We start from the raw sequence: 23,431 nt of genomic DNA, 5'->3' as shown, positions 1-23,431 counted from the left end.
GTCGAGATTTTTCGACGCCAAAAATTTAGAGAGCTTCCATCACTTTCGAGAAGAAGGTTACGACAGACGAGAAGAAGGGGGTTGCCAGTAGGTGTTAGCTGCGACGAAAGCTACTATGCGGCGAATGAAGGAGGGAGAGCGAGGGAACATATTTGGAAAAGTCTAGTGAAGGTTTTGACATAGCAATCTGAGGCATCTCCAAGTCATCTAAGGTGCCTCCAATCACTAGTTCGCTATAGCAATTTTTTGGAGGTCATATCTTTTGATTCCTAACTCGGAATCAGGCTTTATCAATGGTCATGCATATAGGATTCGAAGATCTACATATGTATCTACAACACAAAGTTAGAAAAATATATACATTAACAATATATATATAAAAGTTAGATCTCGTCTTACTATGACCAAGATTTAGTTTTGGTCTCAACCTAGATTTTTAAAATGGATCTAAGTTGAACTAACGCCTATAGTCTCACTAGGACTCGTCCTCACTGAATCTCTCTTCTCCAATGCTTACCTTCACTTACCATTTGTAGACTTACTTGACTATGACCTTTTGACCCAGCAAGTCTTCCTACCAAATTCACTATCTGGACTTCAACCAGTCATCTGGTCCTCCCCGACCTGACTGGATTTCCTGTTAGCTGTCTAGTCATCTCTAACCTGGCTAGACATTTTGCCAATTGTCTAGTCCTCCCTGACCCGACTGGACTTTAACCTGGTGTCTAGTCCTCTAGATCCATTAAGTCTGTTAGCCTACACACTTAACTCAAGAGGTTAAATCACATAATCTAACTTTAACTTTTGTCATACATCAAAATTTGAGTTTGATTATTAGTGCAAACTACACCAACAAATACATCATAAAAGAGTTTAAGCTAGAAGATCTATAAACACTATAATTTCAAATACCATATTTATTCTTCATCACTAATTTATAGAAATTCTAATTGTTGCTTTATCTCTTCCAATGCATCTTTCAATTTTCTAAATTTTTTAGTTTTCAATAGTTTTCTCTCTGAGTTTGAACTTCATACTATGTTTGAAGCTGTACACGAACTTTCTTTTCCTCTCAATATAAAGGAGGTAAGTGCAAGATTTTTATTAAAGTGTGTTACAAAAGCTCTTTTTGCCTCCTCTTTACTCTTGAAGGACTAATGTATATTGCCCTTAAAACTAGTAACTTGTCTAGATGCTTCTATCCAGGTGTCATAAACACGGTTAACATCCAATAAAGACAACTTATATTTTCCCCTATATTAAATACATCATTTAGAATCACGTTTAAACAATATATTAGGATTAAAGAGAATTACAACTTAAAATGAAACGATTTACTATCGAATGAAATATGAGAAATGCTGTTTGCCAAGTTTCCTGTAAATTATATAATAAAAAAAATTAATCAAAAATGATTATTCATATTATAAGAATAGATTGTTTGGCACTGTTGTAACATCACTTGAATCAACAAACTCCCTTTCCTATAATAAAAATATTTATTCTATGGATTTCTAGACTTTGCCAGTATTGTATGCTTCTTTTTTTTCACCTTCATTTTGTTTTTCGCATTATTATTGCTCTCTTTTAGCGATTTATAATTGGTTCACAAAAAATTCATAAATTTATATTGGAGTTGGGTTTGTAATTTTATGATTTTTTTAAAAACAATTTTATCAGTCAATCATCCAATATGAAACTGACATTGTAACAATTACTGAACAATAACTACTATAACATGATCATTGCAGGTTATAGTAGCTATTATCGAGTAACTGCTATAACATGAAACTCGTACTAATATAGTAACTACTAGATAGTGGCTAGTACAATATGATCATTACATATTGATCCGGCGATAAGAATAGGGGACCCTCGTTGTAAGGGGTCAACGCCACGTGGAAGTCAAAGAGCCGGACGGTCCATCGAAGAAGGTCGGACCAGCTAGGCCGACCGGAGAAAGGGGGTTGGCCGACCGGGCGGCCTCCCGGTGTTTAGCTGAGGGCAAAAGGCACCCCTATGGAAGTCGGGGTTCCAGCGCTCATTGGGCAAGATCGTAGGGCCGAGCGGACAGCACGCTCGGCCGAAGACATGAAGCATACTGCTAATAGTCGCCACAAAACACATTACCGATAATTTCCCAAGTGTACCATCATACATGACCGGTCGGACGTAAGGCGGTCGTGGGCCGGTCGGACGCACGGCAGGAGTTCGGGGAAAAAGACAAGGGACATCTTCTGACAGCTGGCAGACTTCGTGATATGGTCATACTCCAAATCACGCGACGTGGGGCTCCGCTGTCCCATCGAGGACATGCTTGGACTGTAGCAGTATGGGTCAGGTAAGCTCACTGACAAGCCCTTACTGGGGTATGGGCCACAGACACGTGTACACCTCGATATGTGTGCACTCGCTTCTCCGCTGCCCTATATAAAGGCCCTCATCCGTCGTCGGAGGTACGCGTTCTAATTCTTCGAGAGCCACTTTTCACTGCTTGCTTGTCTGACTTGAGCGTCGGAGGGTCGCCGCCGGGAACCCCTTCCCGGCCCGACTTCTGTGCAGGTTCGCCGAAGCTTCATGCAGCCAGTCGAAGATCCACACCAGTAGCCGGGGAGCGTCACGTGCCCAGCGTCCGTTGGTTCAGCATTCGGACAGGATCAAATTGGCGCCGTCTGTGGGAACGCTCCTGCATCCGAACGGAAACAATAGACGAGACTGGATGACAACACACGGTAACGCTCTCCACGGAGGAACTCGACGCTCTGATCGAATTGCGGGCCGCCAAGCTTGTGGAGCAAAAACATAAGGCAACAGCCGAGCGGCCAGAGCAGCAAGCAACCTCAGTCTCTGGTGGCCGAGCGGAAGACCGTCGAGCTCCGACGTTAAATATCGAGAGACGAGCCGGCGTCTATAAATCATCCGAGATGAAGACCGTCGAGCTCCGACGTTAAATATCGAGAGACGAGCCGGTGTCTATAAATCATCCGAGCGGAAGACCGTCGAGCTCCGACGTTAAATATTGAGAGACGAGCTGGCGTCTATAAATCATCCGAGCGGAAGACCGTCGAGCTCCGACGTTAAATATCGAGAGACGAGCCGACGTCTATAAATCATCCGAGTGGAAGACCGTCGAGCTCCGACGTTAAATATCGAGAGACGAGCCGGCGTCTATAAATCATCCGAGCGGAAGACCGTCGAGCTCCGACGTTAAATATCGAGAGACGAGCCGGCGTCTATAAATCATCCGAGCGGAAGATCGTCGAGATCCGACGTTAAATATCGAGAGACGAGCCGGCGTCTATAAATCATCCGAGCGGAAGACCGTCGAGCTCCGACGTTAAATATCGAGAGACGAGCCGGCGTCTATAAATCATCCGAGTGGAAGACCGTCGAGCTCCGACGTTAAATATCGAGAGACGAGCCGGCGTCTATAAATCATCCGAGCGGAAGACCGTCGAGCTCCGACGTTAAAAATCGAGAGACGAGCTGGCGTCTATAGCGGAAGACCGTCCATGTGATACATTCCGACGGTAAGAGCCGATCGACGACAGAGCCCGTTCTTTAAGGCCAACATACGACCGAGTGGCTCGCTTAGCAAAAATAGATGAAAAACCCCTTTTGAGGTAAGGTGCTAAGCAAAAGACGATTAATACGAATTAAAAATGGAAGCGCGTGAGCGAATAACGTCTGCACGCCGAGCGACTATGCAGTCGCATGCTGAGGCATTTTTTGAAAACAAGCGGCTTAAGCTCATGTTATAGTATTAAGCCGATCGGAGGAGTTTTAAAGAACACTTTAAAGATGACGAGAAAAATTTCTTGCCCAAATCCAAAGTTGTAAGAACAGAAAGATGATCTATTTACGCTAAACGCGTGGCAAACAAAGGAAACTACAGCAAAAATAAGTTGTGCCGAGCGGCAAGGATACAAAAAAAAAAGATTCATGGTTTGGCCGAGCGGCCCAGTTACATGGGGATTCCTACTCTAGATATTCATAAAGCGTCGAGGGGATGTTGTTGAGGAGAGTCGTTTGATCTGCGGCCGGGATAACAGCGGACTCGGGAAGATGCCCCTTCGACTTCAGATACTTGGTGGTGGCGGTCATAGCCAGGTCGAAAGCCGTGTACATCCGCTCGCAGACTTTCTCCGAGAATTCGGGCGAGCGGATGTAATTCTGTCTCAGAGCGGTAACTCGGCTCGGCTCGGCCCCTTGATATTCTTTGAAGGCCAATTGAGACGCGGCAAGGGACTCCTGCAGAGTCTTCAGCTCGTCCTGATGCCTGCTTGCGTCGGTCGCACGGCCCGCCTTCTCCCGGTCGAACTGCTCTGTCAACTCTTTTATCTTCAGCTCCAGGCCTCGAGCCTCTACGTTCTTCTTCTCCAAGTCGGAAATGGCCGTATTTTTCCGAGTGGTGGCCAAGGTTATTTTTGTGTCGAGCGACTTGACTTGTCGCTTGGACTCGGCCAAGGCATAGGCCTGATCGGCTGTCTTCTTCTGCTCGGTCGCCAGCAGAGTTTGGGCCTTCTTCAGCTCCTTTTGCAGCTCAGCATACGAGGGGCCTTGAGAGCCGGACGGACCGCTAGCCGCCTTCAGTTGTCTCAACTCCTCGTCCACCATGGCTAGGCGATTGGAGACGTCGATCTCCTCCACCCATCTCTGGTAAAAGAAAATTGTTAGCAGCCGATCGGAAGAATGCAAGCAGAGCTTCAGAGAACGATCTTACCCCCGTGGCCTCCTGCATGTGGCTATTGGCCAGGTTGCGGAGGGGGATCAGCGCGACGCGCTCCCGAGCATCGGCCCACATCTAGGCTAGAGGCCCTTTCAAGGTGATGGTGTGCTCGGGCACGGTCGGGCGGTCGGCCTCGGGCAGCAACTCTTCGGTGGGGAGATGAAGAGAGACTCGGATAGTGCGACCGTGGCCGGGGATCGTCCGACCGGTGGTTGGAAGGGGATCAGAAGCAGGCGCAGAAAACTGGGAATGAATGGTTGAACGTTGGACGGAATGACGAGCGGGCGGAAGGGTGCTGATCGGAGTAGCCTCAACTGGAGCAGCTGGCTCATCCCAGTCAGAAGGCGTCCGGTCGGACGAAATGGTTGCGGCCTCAGGCACCTTGCCTCGAGCGATTGCGGTGGCCTGGTCGGAGGGTTGGACCGCGGAGGTAGCAGAGCGAAGCGGAGTCTCCACCCGGCGCCTCTTTTGTAGAGGCTGCTCCTCCTCCCGAGCGGAACCTTCCTCGGGGGCAGTTGGTTCTCCGGGGGGGGTGGCTCCGCTGGCCACGTTCTGTTGAGAAGCTTGAGCGGCCGACTCAGCTTGAGTCCCGCTCTCTCCTTCATGGGAGCCGATCGGCTGAATACCCAGCGCTTCCATTTCCTTGGCCGCCGCAGCCTCTAGCGCCGCCGCCTTTCTCTTCAGAACGCCGACCATCACCAAATCCATGACGATGTCAGCTGCAGGAGAAAGAAAAGAAATCAGTTAGCAATTAAAGCAAATGCCCAAGCAAAATTCTTACCGAATCCGGTCGGAAGAGGAGTCCGTATAGGACTCAAGCCGAAGATGTACATCACTCCTTCGTGAAGAAGCTTGTTGATGTCAAGTCGCAGACCGGCTAGTATATTTGCAGCGTGGAGATAGTCCGGCCGGGTCTTGAACTTCTTCAGCTCGGGAGTGGGAGGTAGGCTGACCTGCCACTGGGTCGGGAAGTTGGCCCGATCGGGCATACGGATGTAGAAAAAATAATCCTTCCAATGTTTATTGGAAGTAGGTAACTTGTTGAAGAAGACTAAGCCGGGTCGAGCTTGGAACATGAAGGTGCCCGGCTCGGCTTGCTTGGGGTAGTAGAAATAAAAGAAGACCTCCGGTCGGAGGGGGATGTTGTGAATCTTGAACAAAACAACAACACCGCAGAGAAGACGAAAGGTGTTGGGTACTAGACTGCCGAGCGGCACACCAAAAAAATTACAAACATCTACGATGAAATGATGTACAGGGAACCGCAGACCGATGGTAAATTGATCGCGGAAGACACAGAAGGCTCCGCGCGGCGACCTGTGCGGCCGAGCGGAAGGACCGGCTAAAAGAAGTTCAAAATCGTCGGGAATATCAAAATTATCAGTCAGGATATCAAAGTCACGCCGGTCGAAGCGTGACTGCATGGTGGTGTACCATGGCCCAAGGGACTGGTCTTCTGGATGAGAAGAACTAGCCATGGTCCGATCGGAAGGAATCAAAAAGGCAAAAAGGCAAAAGGAGGAAAACAGCGAACGAAAAGATATCCCGAGGATGAAAATATGGAAAAGGAATGTAAGGAAAGCACCGGAAAAAGGAAAGATGGCCTTACGATGAGAAGGAGCGGAAAGAAGGCGCCGGAGGTCGTCGGAAAGCAGAAGTGGAATTGCCGGAGCTCCAAAGCGCTGGGGGCAGGGGTCGAAATCGTAAAAGCAAATGCGAGAGAGAAGGAAACGAAGGATTTATAAGGTGGAGGCCGGGCGGTCTCCACCGTCGGATCCAGGTCACGGGAATCAAAGCGTGCATCGGGCGTCCATTTCGAATCGCTTCGATCACATCAAAGCACCATGCCACCGCCGACGTACGATGATGGCGTTGCGCCACGTGGCATTCGACCATTCGAAGCATTTAATGAACGCCTGCTCAGCATTAATGTCGAAGATTGGCGCAGATTACGAGGAGATCCGATGAAGGCCACGGGTGATTCACTCAAGGCCATCTCTGCGGTAGGCCGATCGGAGAATACTAGACGCCCGGCCAGACTCGTAGTCCAGTCAGTCGGACTAATCGCCTCCTTCGACTAGACTTGAAAGGGAGGCAAGTGATCCGGCGATAAGAACAGGGGACCCTCGTTGTAAGGGGTCAACGCCGCGTGGAAGTCAAAGAGCCGGGCGGTCCATCGAAGAAGGTCGGACCAGCTAGGCTGGCCGACCGGGCGGCCTCCCGGTGTTTAGCTGAGGGCAAAAGGCACCCCTATGGAAGTCGGGGTTCCGACGCTCATTGGGCAAGATCGTAGGGCCGAGCGGACAGCACGCTCGGCCGAAGACATGAAGCATACTGCTAACAGTCGCCACAAAACACATTACCGATAATTTCCCAAGTGTACCATCATACATGACCGGTCGGACGTAAGGCGGTCGTGGGCCGGTCGGACGCACGGCAGGAGTTCGGGGAAAAAGACAAGGGACATCTTCTGACAGCTGGCAGGCTTCGTGATATGGTCATACTCCAAATCACGCGACGTGGGGCTCCGCTGTCCCATCGAGGACATGCTTGGACTGTAGCAGTATGGGTTAGGTAAGCTCACTGACAAGCCCTTACTGGGGTATGGGCCACAGACACGTGTACACCTCGATATGTGTGCACTCGCTTCTCCGCTGCCCTATATAAAGGCCCTCATCCGTCGCCGGAGGTACGGGTTCTAATTCTTCGAGAGTCACTTTTCACTGCTTGCTTGCCTGACTTGAGCGTCGGAGGGTCGCCATCGGGAACCCCTTCCCGACCCGACTTCTGTGCAGGTTCGCCGGAGCTTCGTGCAGCCAGTCGAAGATCCACACCAGTAGCCGGGGAGCGTCACGTGCCCAGCGTCCGTTGGTTCAGCATTCAGACAGGATCACATATTATAGTAGCTACTATCAAGTAACTGTTACATTATGAAGCTCATGTTAATGTAGCAACTACTGGATAATTGCTGCTACAACATGATCATTGCATGTTATAGCAATACTATTACGTAATTGCTACAACATGAAACTCATACTGATGCAACTACTGTGTAGTAGGACTTGTGCATAGTAGAATCTGCTATGGCCCTAAACCTTACTAAAAAATTGACAAGGTAGAAAGATCAAAGTATCAATCGACAAAATAATCTACAAATTGAAAAATAGACACTGGAGTAGAAGGGCTTATGATCGAGAATGGAGAGGTTGGAGTGACAACGTCGAGATTTTTTAGCACCAAAACTTTGGGGTGCTTCCAGCATGTTCAAGAAGAAGGTTGCGACAGACGAGAAGAAGGTTGCGGTGGACGAGAAGGAGGTTGTCGATAGGTGTTAGCTGTGATAGAAGCTACTGTGTGACGAATGAAGGAGAGAGAGCGAGAGAACATATTTGAAAAAGTTGAGTGAAGGTTTTGAATGCAGAACAGATTCTCTGGTCCAACATTTTCTGGACCAAGGGAGGCCCTGTCCATTCATTGGTTTGGTGAGCTAGACCTCACCTGTTGAATGGGTAGGAGGTCCAAGATTAGTTCAGAGATCTTACATCAGACGATCCTTGCTTTTTGAATGGAGGATGGAAGGGGAGAGAAGGGGAGACATTCATAAAAGGAATAGGTATATGTATACTCACATTGGGCTTAATTGGACCCCACATTGTAATCGTATTTGATTGAGCCCATTAATGATGACGGCCCATATGTTACTATCCCCTCCATCCGTTATAATCACTGCTATTTGATGTGATCCGATCCGATCTGCTACGAACCAAGTTAACAATTGTTAAAGACGAGGAGACGAATAAAGCTCCTCGTTTTCTGCCTCTCCGATTCCATAGCCGAACCCTAAAATTCACCGGCCTCTTGATCCGCCTCGGCCATTGAGATCTGCTGATCCACAGAGTAGATCATCGATTCTCCCTACACTGACCTGTTTTCCGATCTCTTTCGTGTTCTTCCCGAGCTTCGTGATGGTGGTGGGCGACAACAACTCCTCCCCCGACGAGGAACAAATCCTTAACTCGGATCCGAAGGTTGTTCCTGATGCCTCTCATGGGAGCTCGGGTTCGTCATCTTCTGCTCTGGCCGGGGCCGAGATCGATATTGAGTCAGTCGCCCGCAGGATCCAGCAGGCGCTAACCGTCGGCAACAAGCAGCACCGCTTCTGGGAGACGCAACCGGTGGGGCAATTCAAGGACGCCGGCGACACCAGCATCCCTGATGGTCCCATCGAGCAGCCGACGCCTGTTTCCGCCGTCAAGCAGGAGCCTTACAACCTTCCCGGGCTTTATGAATGGACCACCTGCGACATGGACGACGACCACACCTGCACCGAGGTCTACACTCTCCTGAGCAACAACTACGTTGAGGATGACGAGAACATGTTCCGTTTCAATTACTCAAAGGAGTTCCTCCACTGGGCACTCCGCCCGCCAGGTTACTTCAAGTCCTGGCACATCGGCGTCCGGGTGAAGGCCTCCAAGAAGCTCGTTGCCTTCATCACCGGCGTACCTGCCAGGATCCGCGTGCGGGATGAGGTTGTCCGGATGGCTGAGGTCAACTTCCTGTGCGTCCACAAGAAGCTGCGGTCGAAGCGTCTTGCCCCTGTGATGATTAAAGAGGTCACTAGGCGGGTGCATCTGGAGAACATCTGGCAGGCTGCCTATACAGCTGGGGTAGTCCTGCCGACTCCTATCACAACTTGCCGCTACTGGCATCGCTCGCTGAATCCCAAGAAGCTGATTGATGTCGGCTTCTCTCGACTCGGAGCTCGTATGACCATGAGCAGAACGATCAGGCTTTACAAGCTTCCTGAGGCAACTATGACCCCTGGATTCAGGAAGATGGAGCTTCGTGATGTTCCAGCAGTCACCCGGCTGCTAAAAGGATACTTGAGCCAATTTGCTGTCGCACCTGATTTCGATGACAATGATGTGGAGCATTGGCTTCTTCCTGTTGAGGATGTGGTTGACAGTTATGTGGTCGAGAGCCCAGAGACTCATGAAGTTACAGATTTCTGTAGCTTTTATACCCTTCCTTCTTCGATTCTAAATAACCAAAATTACTCAGTGTTGAAGGCTGCCTACTCTTACTACAATGTGGCTACAAAAACCTCACTTCTCCAGCTGATGAATGATGCACTGATTGTGGCAAAGCAAAAGGATTATGATGTGTTCAATGCTCTTGATGTCATGCACAATGAGACCTTTCTGAAGGAGCTTAAGTTTGGGCCTGGTGATGGGCAACTTCATTACTATCTATACAACTATAGACTTAGAAATGCTTTGACACCTTTCGAACTGGGGCTTGTTCTTCTGTAGTTCGCCATACAATGTTGGAACTCTGGCAGGTAATTGTCATTTCATTTTTGCCCATTTTTTACTTAGGTTCTCTTTGTTGCATTGTCTGATTATTTTCTAGTTGTTGTAAGTTCTGATCAGGTGATCTTGCATTGAGACTATAGAATGAATCTGGTTATTGTCGATGTTTGCATTGAGAATCAGTAATGTGATCTGAACCTGATAGTATTTTTTTCTCGTGTGTCTGTCACTATGCTGTTATTCATGGATAAAAACTGTCCAAGGCACTTCTTTCAAGTTGCAACATCTCGGGTGAAACATTGATCTCTTAAGTTGTTATTAGTAGTGAATTAAGGTATAAATAATTGCCAAATGACTGGTAACAGATTTTGTGTGTTTTAGGTCTGTCAATGAATTGCTACCTTTCGGTAGCTACTACAACTGCATAAGTTTAGTTCTTGTTTTCCTTCATATGCTGCCAAGAGGCACCAACTATGACTGAATTCTTAGCATGTGATTCTTGATATCATGTTTTATTGTCTGTATAATGTATATGTTGCCCATTGTAAAATCTGTGTTCTAAAACCACACCGGAATAGTCAATTTTATGGACTTGACATATGTAATCTGTCCAAAATGTGAAGCCACACATTTTGTAAATCACTTGTAGAATTTTATCTAGCTCTTAACCCCAAAAGAAATTACTATTCTCATCAAGTAGTCCACTTGTTGGTTTTGGTTTTTTGTGGATGCAATATTGGAACTAAAATTGGACTAGCTTTGATGCAAACACTCTTTTGGAAGTTTGTCGATAAGATCTCAAAAGGTCTAGAGATAATAGACGGTGGATCAATTTGTTTAGATGAAGATCAGTAAAGCCAACAAAGTTTAGGAGGTCAACTTTTATCTTTGTTGATGATATATAGTTGTATTTTATTTCATTTGTAGCATTTCTTCCATGATGCTACTAAATAGTAGTCATAGTTTTTTTCACGAATGAATATCACACTAGTATTCCAAATAATGGATCAAGTTTTTCTTCAATTTCATTTTTTCGAATTTTTTTTTGTTGGTGCAAAGATATTATATTCTTGTTATTTGTCAAAATTTGTATTGATTTGTTTCGTTAATGGTATTACAATACAAGCTTTAACAACTACCTAACATGTATGGGAGAGCAAAATTCATGTATTTTTGTTCTTTAAAGTCTTATTATTTTCTTCTTTCTGTAAGAGTTAGCTGGCCTTGGTTGTTTCTATATACTTGTTATGGAGGTATTGCAGAATTTGGATTGTGGAATAGGTTCAGCAGGGTATAGCTATCAGGTGGCTCGGTTGAAGTGAGTTGAGTCCCAACTGCGTTATAGACAAGTTTTCATAAATGGATAGAAGTGGGTTGGTTTAGGGTTGAGTTTTGAGGTGGAGCGAAGTTGTAGGGAGTGATGAAATAGGTCAATTGTCACTAGGTGGTGATTTAACCTCACTCCGATATCGCCCATATGTCCATTGTTGTTAATTTTCCTTCTCGCTCAAAAATCTCTTCCATGTGGCCCATTGTTCCCTTCTCATAAGTTTTCATTTAATAGTGATGCACCATGGGTCCGAGTCCATCAATCTAATAGTTTCTCTTTGTCAATCATGTTGACTGGATCATTGGTCGATACTGTATCATGCGGATTGATTCATATTCTTGTTATCGATGATCCACACTCTTTCACATTTTAGTTATCCAACAATTTATGAGATTAGTGGATGATTTTGCCAATATATGTAAATCTAGAATACGACAATAAGAACTAAGTTTTATTGAATCGGTGGTATGGATCCTTCTATTATATTATTATATGTAAAAAGACACTCCTAATTGCATTTCTAATTCAGAATTGAATAGCTGTATTTTAAATTTCACTAGTTTTTACAATTGACTCATGACCGGTCATGGCTATGGCCGGATAAAAGAAAGTTGTGTTAGATTATCGGTCAGTGTTAAGGTAAATGAATGGAATCATTAACTATTGAGCTGGCTTTATCCAGTGGAATAAGAATTGATAGTGGTTGTAGTTTTACGGGTATCTAAATTTTAGTCCATTGGAGCAAGTCCTTGTACTTTTGTACCATGTTTGTCATTGTATTTCTTGGATAGATTAGTTACTAATTCTCTTGTGAAATTCTAGTTTTAATAAATTTATTATAAAATTCGAGAAATTCTAGTTTGAAGTAAGTATGATTAGACATGATGCTTTGCTCGTACCAGTGATATATTGTTGGATTTTTTTTAAATGAAATTTTACTTGCCATTAAACTGCTAAACAAATGGTTTTTTTAAGCCGCTTGATTCGATAAATTTAATTTTAGATCAGTTCGTCCACATACAATCAAACTGTTTTTCTAAATTTAGGCCAACGTGACTATGAAAAGGAAATCGTGAAGGAAAGACAGTTAGTGTGCAAAATAAATCTGTGGAAAGATGAAAGGGAAAGTGGAAGGGAGAGAAAAGACGAAAAATCTGTGGAAAGATGAAGAAAGCGAAAAAAAACGAAGAGAACACTGAATCAACTGCGGCGACCAAGCACATGCAGGGCCGTCAGCAACGGCCGGCGAGGTTGTCGGCGGCATAGGCCGACAACTGTGCCAGGTGACTCATGTGGGGCCGTTGATTGCCGTGATAGGCGGCCAGCAGCTTAGTTCGTCGACTGCGCCAAGTGACTCATGTGAGGGTGTCGGCCGTCGTCGCTAATAGCATAGGTCTCCAATTGCATCACACGTGAGGCAGCTGATCAAGATGGCTGCGACATACGATCAACAATACATGAAGAATGTGATTACTGTAGAGGATTTTCTCTCGCTTTATGAACGAATCTAAATAAGTGTTTTAGAAAATTTCTATAAAATAAGATTGATTATCCTTAGAATGATTCAAGAGCCGAATATTTGATACTAATTAAAAATATATATATGAAAATATCTTCACGGATATAATCGAGTTGGTTTTGAGGTGAAAGATTACCATAAGAGAAGAGATTGAATTTTTAAGAGAATAAATACGTTAGAGTGGGCACCAAGGAATGGTTGGGTGAGCGTCGCTTTTCGTCACAAGAAAGGCACTAAGAATAAATGTCATCCTCATCTGGATGACGACAGGTCACACCCATACATCTTTACTAACCTAATGCATGCCCCTCTCCAACTCAAAACATTAAGAATATATTCTTCCTGTTTCCTATCGAATAAATGCACATTTAAAAATAGTCATTAAATAATAGCCGAGTGAGATAATATGTGGTGCATCCGTATCCATTAAATAAAAAAATATTAATTAAATTAGGTAACGTCGAGATAAATCAGGAAGCGTTCGCAACGAACAATCCAAAAATTCAATATCTTTTAATTGCATGTTCCATTTGGAATTTTTTTTTTTACAAATTCACTATAACTAAGACTCAAATTGTGAACATCTGAATATCCTATCACTACATCCTAACCCCATAAGCTTCCGCATCCATTAAATGAACTATATGTGCGGTCATTTCGTACTTTACCATTGTACCACGCTCGCATGGCTCTAAAAACATAAAATTTGTATGTCCATCACATTGATATTGACATGCAACATTAATATTCTAGCAAAATTTGAAACATGGCAACACTTGTAACATCTGATTTTATGTTTTAACTATGAACAACGCTTCATTTATTTTTGATGCAGAGGGATGATGTGCACAGTGGCGTTAAAGAAACATTCTAAACAAACAATGATGAATTGCCTACTTGTATAGTTTTGGATTTTCAAAGAGTTTTTGTTTGAAATTCAGATATCTAATTTTTACTATCTGATTAATCACGGAGAGGACCCAGCATCACTAGTGGTTTGAATTCCACTGACATTGAAAATTCCAATGTCCAACGTGAAATTTAAACCATTGTTGTATAGGAATGAGCTTCGCCATTTACGACCACACTGTTCCCCGAGGAGCAAGCTAGATTGTTCAAAGAAGTCAGGCAACCAAGTTTGGATGGAACTTGAGGGATGGAGGTAAACATGTTCTCGTTGGTATAGGTGTGTAAATTAGATTCAGATAAGATTGGAATAAAAAGTGATTATGTTCACCCTAGGCATTTATAATTCGTTCTCAGATTATTTGAAGAAAGATAAATCATTTATCAACTTATAGTCAACTGCCAAATGGCTAGGGAGTGGGAGGAATTTATCCTAGAGAGCATGTATCCATCGAAAATTGATCTCTATCCCATTATAGTAAATCTGTCACCCTCTAGTTAACTGAATATTTTATAAGGACGAGATAAAATGAATGTAGCAATTGTCGCCATAATTAATTTTTGCAAGACAAGAATGGGTGTTAAGAAAATTGATAGGAAACAATTGTTGACAGGAACATTTAGGGGTAAGTAAAATCTCAATTAAATCAAAATAACAATTTGAACTGATTTAAATTCAATTTGATCTTAATTTTAAATTTTAAATTTTAGTGAAACTAATAAATTGAACCAGTTTAACCTAGCAGTTGACGGATATATTGTTGGTACTGAAAGTACTAACTAATCTAACTTGAGTTTTGATATTGACAAAGGTCCAAAGTTAAGTTGTGTTGTTGTTCTAACAAGTGTAACTAAGTGTGCAGGAAAGTCATAGGTGATCTTAGGTAAGAGAAAACTCCTAGTTAAGATTAAGCAAAGAAGTCCCAGTGGACACTAGATAAGTGGAAAGTCCTAGTTGCGACTAGGCAATGAAGTCCTGGTCCGTGGAACTGGGCAAAATCTTTGTAAGTCGAGGGCATTGGCCAAAAATCCTAGAGCCGAGGACACTAGGTGAAAGTCCTGGGGGTCGCGGACACTAGGCGGGAAATCCTTGTTGGTGCAACCTTAGGTCAAGGTTGACCTGGTTGACCTGACTCGAGTTGACCTGACTCGAGTTGTATTTTGATGTTTGACGAGAATAGAAAATTTCTATTCTGATGTTTGACGAGAATAGAAAAGTTCTATTCTGATGTTTGACGAGAATAGAAAAGTTGTATTCTGATGTTTGACAGAATACAAACTTGGGAGATTGTGGGTGCAATCTTTGGTCAAGGTTGACCTGGTTGACCCGAGGTGAGTCGACCTGATTCGGGAAATCCTGGTAAGCGAAGCCAGGTGAAAGTCCTGGTGAGTGAAGCCAGGCAAGGGAAAGTCCTGGTGAGTGAAGCCAGACAGTTGGAAAATCCTGGTAAGTGAAGCCAGGTGAAAGTCCTGGTGAGTGAAGCCAGGCAAGGGAAAGTCCTGGTGAGTGAAGCCAAGCAGTTGGAAAATCCTGGTAAGTGAAGCCAGGTGAAAGTCCTGGTGAGTGAAGCCAGGCAAGGGAAAGTCCTGGTGAGTGAAGCCAGGCAGTTGGAAAGTCCTGGTGAGTGAAGTCAGGCAAGGGAAATCCAGATAGGTCAAGGTTGACCAGACATCTGGTGAAAAGTCCAAGTATGGAGACTTGGCACGAGAAAAGTCCAAGTATGGAGACTTGGCACGGAGAAGTCCAAGTATGGAGACTTGGAGACTTGGCACGGAAAAGTCCAAGCAGGGAGCTTGGCACGGGAAAAGTCCAAGTATGGAGACTTGACACGGAAAAGTCCAAGCAGGGAGCTTGGCACGGGAAGTCGGAGAGGGCTCGACAACTCGTTCTCCGGACTAGGTCAGAGAGGGCTCGGGAGCTCGTTCTCTGGACCGGACGATGGAGTCGGAGAGGGCTCGGTAGCTCGTTCTCCGGACTAGGTCAGAGAGGGCTCGGTAGCTCGTTCTCAGGACCAAGTAGGGTTTAGGGCTGAGAGCTCTAAACCTGGATCAGTCTGGTGACAGATCCAGTGATACGCTGGTTGACTGATCGGTCTGGTGACCGATTAGTAACCAAACAGTGTGTTTCTGTGAATTACCTGATCGGTCTGGTGACCGATCAGTAATCATACAAAAGCGAAGAAGATCGGGAGAAGAAAGAGGGGGATCGGTCTGTGGACCGATCCACCTGAGTCCTGATCGGTCCACAGACCGATCAGAGAGTTGGGAAACTCTCTGTGAAGCGTGCTGATCGGTCTGGGGACCGATCAGAATAGGTCCTGATCGGTCCCAAGACCGATCAGAGAAGGTCTGGACCAATCAGGGTGGAGCCTGATCGGTCTAGCTCTAGCCGTTGAGTCACAACGGCTAGATTTCTACTGTGTCTTCTGCCCTCTTCACAGGTTCGCAGGTTCAGGGATATAAAGGGGTCGAGTGCCTCTACAGTATACTGACTGCTCTCTTTTCTTTCTGATCTAACTGCAATCAGAGCTTTGCTGAGCTCTCATTTTCTTGAAGCTTCGTGGAAGCTTCCTTCGGCTGGTTCCTGCTGTTGTAGGTGTTTCGTGAAGTTGTTGCTTCATCCAGTCGACGAGAAGGCAAGCTGTGTTTTTACATTCTTACTGCCTTTGTATTGTGCTGTATCTTTGTACTCCTATCTTGCTGTTGCAAGAAGTTTGTGGCGAGGTTTCTCCACCCAGAAGGAGTTTCTATTAGCCGATTTTCCGGGGTCTCATCCACCGACGGATTGATAGGCTTCGTCCACCTTACGGACACGCCGAGGAGTAGGAGTATCATCTCCGAACCTCGTTACATCATCGTGTTTGAGGTTTGATCTTCTCCACTTTCGTTTCTACATTGTATTTCCGCTGCGCTAACCTAAATTGTAGGAAGAAACGAGAATTTGGGGTCGGCTATTCACAACCCCCCTTTCTAGCCGCTATCCGAAGGTCCTAACAATCCTATGATCGAAGATACTATGTGAAAGTCCTAAAGTCTCGGATGATGAGCAAAAGTCCAGATGGTCTAAAGGACCGGTTTGACAAAAGGTAATCTCTCCTGAGAGAAGTAGGTGAGGGTGCGTTCCCCGTAGATGAAACAGTAGGTGTCAGTCCAACCTAGAGTTTCAGCAAAACTCATAAGTCAGGACCGAACAGTCCGGAGATTATCAAAATATACCTTGCTTTATATATTATTTTGTTATTGTGTTAACCTTGTGTTACAGAAAGTTGATGGATGAAAAAGAGGAGTCCAAGCGCCAGGACGTCCGAGAGCCCGGAGCATGTCCAGGAGCTCGGACGTCCGAGCGCCCGGAGTTGCTCCAAGCGCCTAGGTCAGCAACGAAGAGAGAGTGCTCGGGTGGCTGCCGAGGGCACTTGGATAGTCTGGGCGCTTGGATGGGTCCAAGCGCCCAAATCGACAAAAGTTCATCTTCATTCTGCGGTCGCACGCTTCGATTGTTGACCTATGTTAGTAGTCCAAGCGCGAAACATGGGTAAGCTTCCAGGATGAAGTTTGACGAGCTGCAGCCACGTCAACCCAGTGGGGGCTCCCGAAGGTGGATTCAGGCGCCTGGAGTATGCTATAAAAAGAGGGTTCGACCAGCACCTTTAACACAACAATCTGAATGACTTTTGCTCTTACGCACTACTCCAAAAATGACTCCATGATGCCCAAACACTGCTTCAACAACCGAAGTTAAGAATCTTCAGGTATGTAGTTGTCGATAACTTTTAAATATTTGCATCTATTTTGTAATCGAGATATACATTGTAATAATTCAAATTGATAGTGGGTTGTCCAACAAAAGTACTTTCAAATGCGAGTCTTGGAATAGAAGTCGTCACAGACTCCGAACTAAGTAAAACTTAACTTTGTTAGTATTGTTTGTTTTCCTTTGCTTTTAACTCTATTGTGTTTTCTTTATCGAGTGTTTTACGAAAAACGTGAAAAGCTATAAGTACTATTCACGCCCCTAGCGCATCGATCCTATTTATATTAGGATCAATCGAGTGCTAATATAGGTCTGATTAAAAAAAATCTTCAAAAATCTCCAAATCAGTGTAATCGCAAAGTTGCAACTCATTAGAATCAGTCGACAATCAATTGTTGGACTAGTAAACTGGACAGTAAGTCTAGCACTGTTACTGAATTAACTTATTTTATATTGATTTGATTTGTCGATTCTAGTGGCAGATTTTAGTCGACTCAGTATATCTAAAAAAAATTGGGTAGTTCAATTAGATGGGTCCAGTTTTAACTAAATGCTTAGCTCTAGGAAAATCCAAGTGGCAAATGTAATATATTGATTGACAATGAGTTGAAGATAGATATTAGTAGAATGATTTAGATGGTACCTATGATAGAGTTAGTGTTAGGACCTTCGGATAGCGGCTAGAGAGGGGGGGTGAAAATAGCCGACCCCAAATTCTCGTTTCTTCCTACAATTTAGGTTAGCGCAGCGGAAATACAATGTAGAAACGAAAGTGGAGAAGATCAAACCTCAAACACGATGATGTAACGAGGTTCGGAGATGATACTCCTACTCCTCGGTATGTCCGTAAGGTGGACGAAGCCTATCAATCCGTCGGTGGATGAGACCCCGGAAAACCGGCTAACAACAACTCCTTCTGGGTGGAGAAACCTCGCCACAAACTCTTTTGCAACAGCAATAAAGGAGTACAAGATAGAGCAAGAAAACAAGAAGAATATGAATGTAACAACACTTTGCTTGCCTTCTTGTTGACTGGAGTTCGATGAAGCAACAACTTCACAATGCCAGCAGCAACTGATCAACAAACCAGCCGAGGGAAGCTCACATGAAGCTTCAGAAACACAGAGCTCAACAAAGCTCATATCGCAAGAGTGAGGAACAAGAAGAAGAGTTACTGTAGAGGCCCTCGACCTCGATATATATCCTGCACCTGCTGCACCTGTGAAGAAGAAAAAGAGCAACATAGAAATCTAGCCGTTGTGTCGCAACGGCTAGGCCTGGACCGATCAGGCTCCAACCTGATCGGTCTGGGAGACTCCTGATCGGTCTGTGGACCGATCAGGCCCTAGGCTGATCGGTCCCCAGACCGATCCCCATACTTGTTCTCGTTTCTGATCGCTTCCTTATCGGTCTGTGGACCGATCAGTAGGCTTCCTGATCGGTCTATAGACCGATCAGATAACTCACAGTGACCTCTATTTGGTTACTGATCGGTCACCAGACCGATCAGATAAACCTGAGTATCACTGGATCGGTCTGCTGACCGATCCAATGCCCATGTGGATTTAGAGCTTCTCATCCCTAAATCCTAAGGCCTTCCTGGTCTTGAGAACGAGCTACCGAGCCCTCTCTGACCTAGTCCGGAGAACGAGCTACCGAACCCTCTCCGACTTCCTCATCCGGTCCAGAGAACGAGCTACCGAGCCCTCTCTGACCTAATCCGGAGAACGAGCTACCGAGCCCTCTCCAACTCTGTCTGGTCCAGAGAACGAGCTCCCGAGCCCTCTTTGACCTAGTCCGGAGAACGAGCTACGGAGCCCTCTCCTACTTCGTCCGGTCCAGAGAACGAGCTCCCGAGCCCTCTCTGACCTAGTCCGGAGAACGAGCTACCGAGCCCTCTCCGACTTCGTCCGGTCCAGAGAACGAGCTCCCGAGCCCTCTCTGACCTAGTCCGGAGAACGAGCTACCGAGCCCTCTCCGACTTCGTCCTAGAGAACGAGCTCCCGAGCCCTCTCCGACCATCCATCCGGAGAATGAGCTACCGAGCCCTCTCGACTTCCGTCCAAGTCCAACGAGGACTCCTCCCTTCCACTTGATCAACACACAACCCTCTCTGACTTCCACGTCCGGTCCAGAGAACGAGCTCCCGAGCCCTCTCTGACCTAGTCCGGAGAACGAGCTGTCAAGCCCTCTCCGACTTCGTCTGGTCCAGAGAACGAGCTCCCGAGCCCTCTCTGACCTAGTCCGGAGAACGAGCTGTCAAGCCCTCTCCGACTTCGTCTGGTCCAGAGAACGAGCTCCCGAGCCCTCTCTGACCTGGTCCGAAGAACGAGCTGCCGAGCCCTCTCAGACTTCCCATGCCAAGCTTCCATACTTTGGACTTTTCCCGTGCCAAGCTCCCTGCTTGGACTTTTCCGTGCCAAGTCTCTATACTTGGACTTTTCCCGTGCCAAACTCCCTGCTTGGACTTTTCCGTGCCAAGTCTCCATACTTGGACTTTACCCGAATCAGGTCAACTCAAGTCGGGTCAACCAGGTCAACCTTGACCAAAGGTTGCACCCACAATCTCCCAAGTTTGTATTCTTGTCAAACATCAAGATACAACTTTTCTATTCTCGTCAAACATCAAAATACAACTCGAGTCAGGTCAACTCGAGTCGGGTCAACCAGGTCAACCTTGACCTAAGGTTGCACCAACAGTTAGCTCAAGTCCAAATGCAATTATTTCCATCATGATTTTTTGAGATGGAGATGCATTACAAATAGTGCTTCTCTAAAGTAAACATTTGTTCAAGCGCTCGTACAAATTGCTTCTACATATTGTTATCTAATGTTAACAAAGAAGTTGATGCTTCCGAAGGACTAAGAACTAAACATACGACAAACTTTAAGGGCATATTTAGTTGAAGGTTATTATTGATAACCTTGGTTATTTAAGATTATGTTATTTAATCTTTTTTGGCTTAGGTAAAGAGTGATTTTTCAAATAATGGAGCGTACCTGTCATGTCAGTAAGTGGAGATATTACCCAAAATATGATTATATTGGAAGTGTGATGTTTTACCTGATTCTAAAATTAACAAAAAAATAATCAAAATTATCATCCAATTTTTAGCCTTTCGGACAAAAATACCCTTAAAGTTTTATCAAATCTCAATCCGCTCAAGATATAACCAAAACCTCCCTCGGACCTCCTCCTCCACCGTCCCCTCCCCCGCTCACGGCAACAAGGCCATGGCAGACAAGATGTGGGAGGAGATCTGTCTTAGTGGTCTTAGTCGAGATGCACTTGATCCATTGATCTCCCTCGCGCCCAACTCCCTCTCCTTCCACAACTAGGGGTGGGAAAAATACCAAAAATTTTGATATACCGTATATATCGTACCGATATTTACCGTTTATACTAAAATTTTTAGTATACTGAAAAGTTTGGTATGGTATTATACCATACCAAAATTTTTGGTATCAGTATTTGTCACGCCCCGAGTGTATACTTGTCCTCTAAAGTGGACAGTACCCCCTAGTGACAATATAGTAAACAATCGATATCAAACTCAGATCAAGCAAAATAACACCAATACAATATAAAACCAAATAGATACAAAGGACAATGCGTGTATGTATGTATATACATGTGAACACACTCAAAAATCTAGAACAAAAAAAAACTATAACCAAAAGCAACGAAAACAATAAAACGTAGCAACTCAACACAAAACCAACTCGAGCGGGACTGACAGCCAATACCTCTGAGCGACACACCACCTCCGCTATCTGCTAACCTGACAGTAAAAGGAAAAGCAAAGGATAGTGAGTACAACAACTCAGTAGGTAGAAGAAGATAGTACATGAATAACATACTATTAGGAGAGCAAAGGATTCAGTCTTAGGTAAAATACTTACTAACCAATGTAGGTGTCCCAACATAATCACCAGCTAACCAAAAGTATAATCAATAACATAACACTTCACTAATCTGCTCAATCAAGTATAACCAACAAATTGAGAGTATATATAGTACATCCAAACCTGCACGAACAAATACGTAATCGACATATAGCAAGTATATAACAAACACTGACTGCGGGAGAACACTCTACCATGGATGGTCCCGTGGACAGTCAGGGTAAATGACTAGTCACTGTTCGTGGGAGAACGCTCTACTACGGATGGTCCAGTGGGCGAACAAGGTAAATAACTCGTCACTGTCTGCGGGAGAACTCTCTACCACGGATGGTCCGGTGGGCAGACAGAGTATATAGCAATGGTCACTAATGACTCTCTCACCCACGCATAGGAGACAAGATATACTAACAGTCACTGACGACTCTCTCAACCATAATGGGAGACAATGGTTGACATGATATACTAACGGTTGCTGACGACTATCTCAACCATGAATGGGAGACAGTGGTCGATATGATATACTAACGATCACTGACGACTCTCTCAACCATGAATAGGAGACAATGGTCGACAAGGTAAGCAACTAAAGGTCTAGTAGGATCCTCGAAATCCTACACCATGGTATAATTCTACTAATGTATAGGATGAGCCTATATAACAAGTAAGGGTCTACTAGGATACTCGATACCCTATATTACGATATAATCCTACTAATATATAGGCAGAAAATAAATAATCATGTCTCCAAGTTACTAGTCACCTAGCATTAATATCTCGACTAATTTCATAGAATCATCTTAGATATAATAAACAATGGGATTAAGATAAAGTAATCCTACGGGCTGATTCAAATAAAAAACCTAGTGGAATATATTACTACTAGAGAGTGATTTCCATTCAAGTATAGGTTAGCACCATCTCACTAATATATATGCTCTCACACCAGTATACAACTATACTACATATAATATCAATACCTTGTAAGCACGAGCCTAAGTATATAACTATATTATAATATAAATGCACGGACATAAGTCTACAACTAGACTATGATATGGTACTATCATGCATATATATAAATCGAATCATGAATAACAACTAAGACTGTATAGCTATCAACAATATATCAAAGTATAAGAAAAAATAATAAGATATCAAACTCATGAGCAACATAGAACATATTTAAGGTAAGCGAGTAATTGCGATCTAATCCAAACGTGGCAGTAAATCATCATGCACTATAATCAAAGCTTCTCAAAAAGATAAGAAAGATCTACCCACCTCTAATATAGAGCATCCAAATCATCTTCAAGTCCAAAATTTGTCTTGAGCTCCAGCCCTACAAGTATATCACACGAAGCCGATCTAAGGATCTATAAATCATTTAATCAACATATTAATTATATTAGTCTATTACTATCCAACTCTCGATCATCTAATTAATTTATTTATGTAAATTAATTATGAATGTCTAATCAATTAAACTTCATTAATTGATTCATCTTAATTATCTTAATTTAATTAATAACTTAATTTAATCATTTAAAACGTTCACATAGGTGATTTACCATTATCAATAAAAGTAATCAAATCTATTAATCCAATTAAACTCATTATACCTTAAATGATATTTTTTAATAAACATAAGTAGTTAATAAATTACTATTCAATTAACTAATCCAATATTAATCAATTTCATCGACTCTTAATTATCATATTAAGATAATTTTAACCTAATTTTAACCCAACTATTAATATAATTAATCAAAATTAACTAATCAATCAGAACTTCTATTAAACTATTAATCCAGTCGTTACCAAATCTTTTTCTCCAGCAGCTCAAGGCGGTGCAGATTGATCGGTGGTCGGCAGCATCAACAGATCCGTGGACCTTCTTCTTCTCCGACGACATGACGACTCAAGGCTGCCGGTGGTGGCTGCAACGACGATGGATAGCAACACCGTCGTTGAGGTA

At 44.2% G+C, this 23,431-nt stretch overlaps 1 protein-coding gene across 1 annotated transcript; it reads left to right on the top strand.

The window, feature by feature from the left end:
* Positions 1-8,490: 8,490 nt before the first annotated feature.
* LOC122006069 (glycylpeptide N-tetradecanoyltransferase 1-like) lies at positions 8,491-10,208 on the top strand. The gene has a single exon (XM_042561404.1). The coding sequence runs from the start codon at positions 8,695-8,697 to the stop codon at positions 10,042-10,044; it is 1,350 nt and encodes a 449-aa protein (XP_042417338.1). The 5' UTR covers positions 8,491-8,694; the 3' UTR covers positions 10,045-10,208.
* Positions 10,209-23,431: the final 13,223 nt, after the last annotated feature.

Source organism: Zingiber officinale, chromosome 7B, assembly GCF_018446385.1.
Source record: "Zingiber officinale cultivar Zhangliang chromosome 7B, Zo_v1.1, whole genome shotgun sequence".
Lineage (NCBI taxonomy): Eukaryota > Viridiplantae > Streptophyta > Magnoliopsida > Zingiberales > Zingiberaceae > Zingiber > Zingiber officinale.
This window is presented reverse-complemented; position numbering and strand designations above follow the sequence as displayed.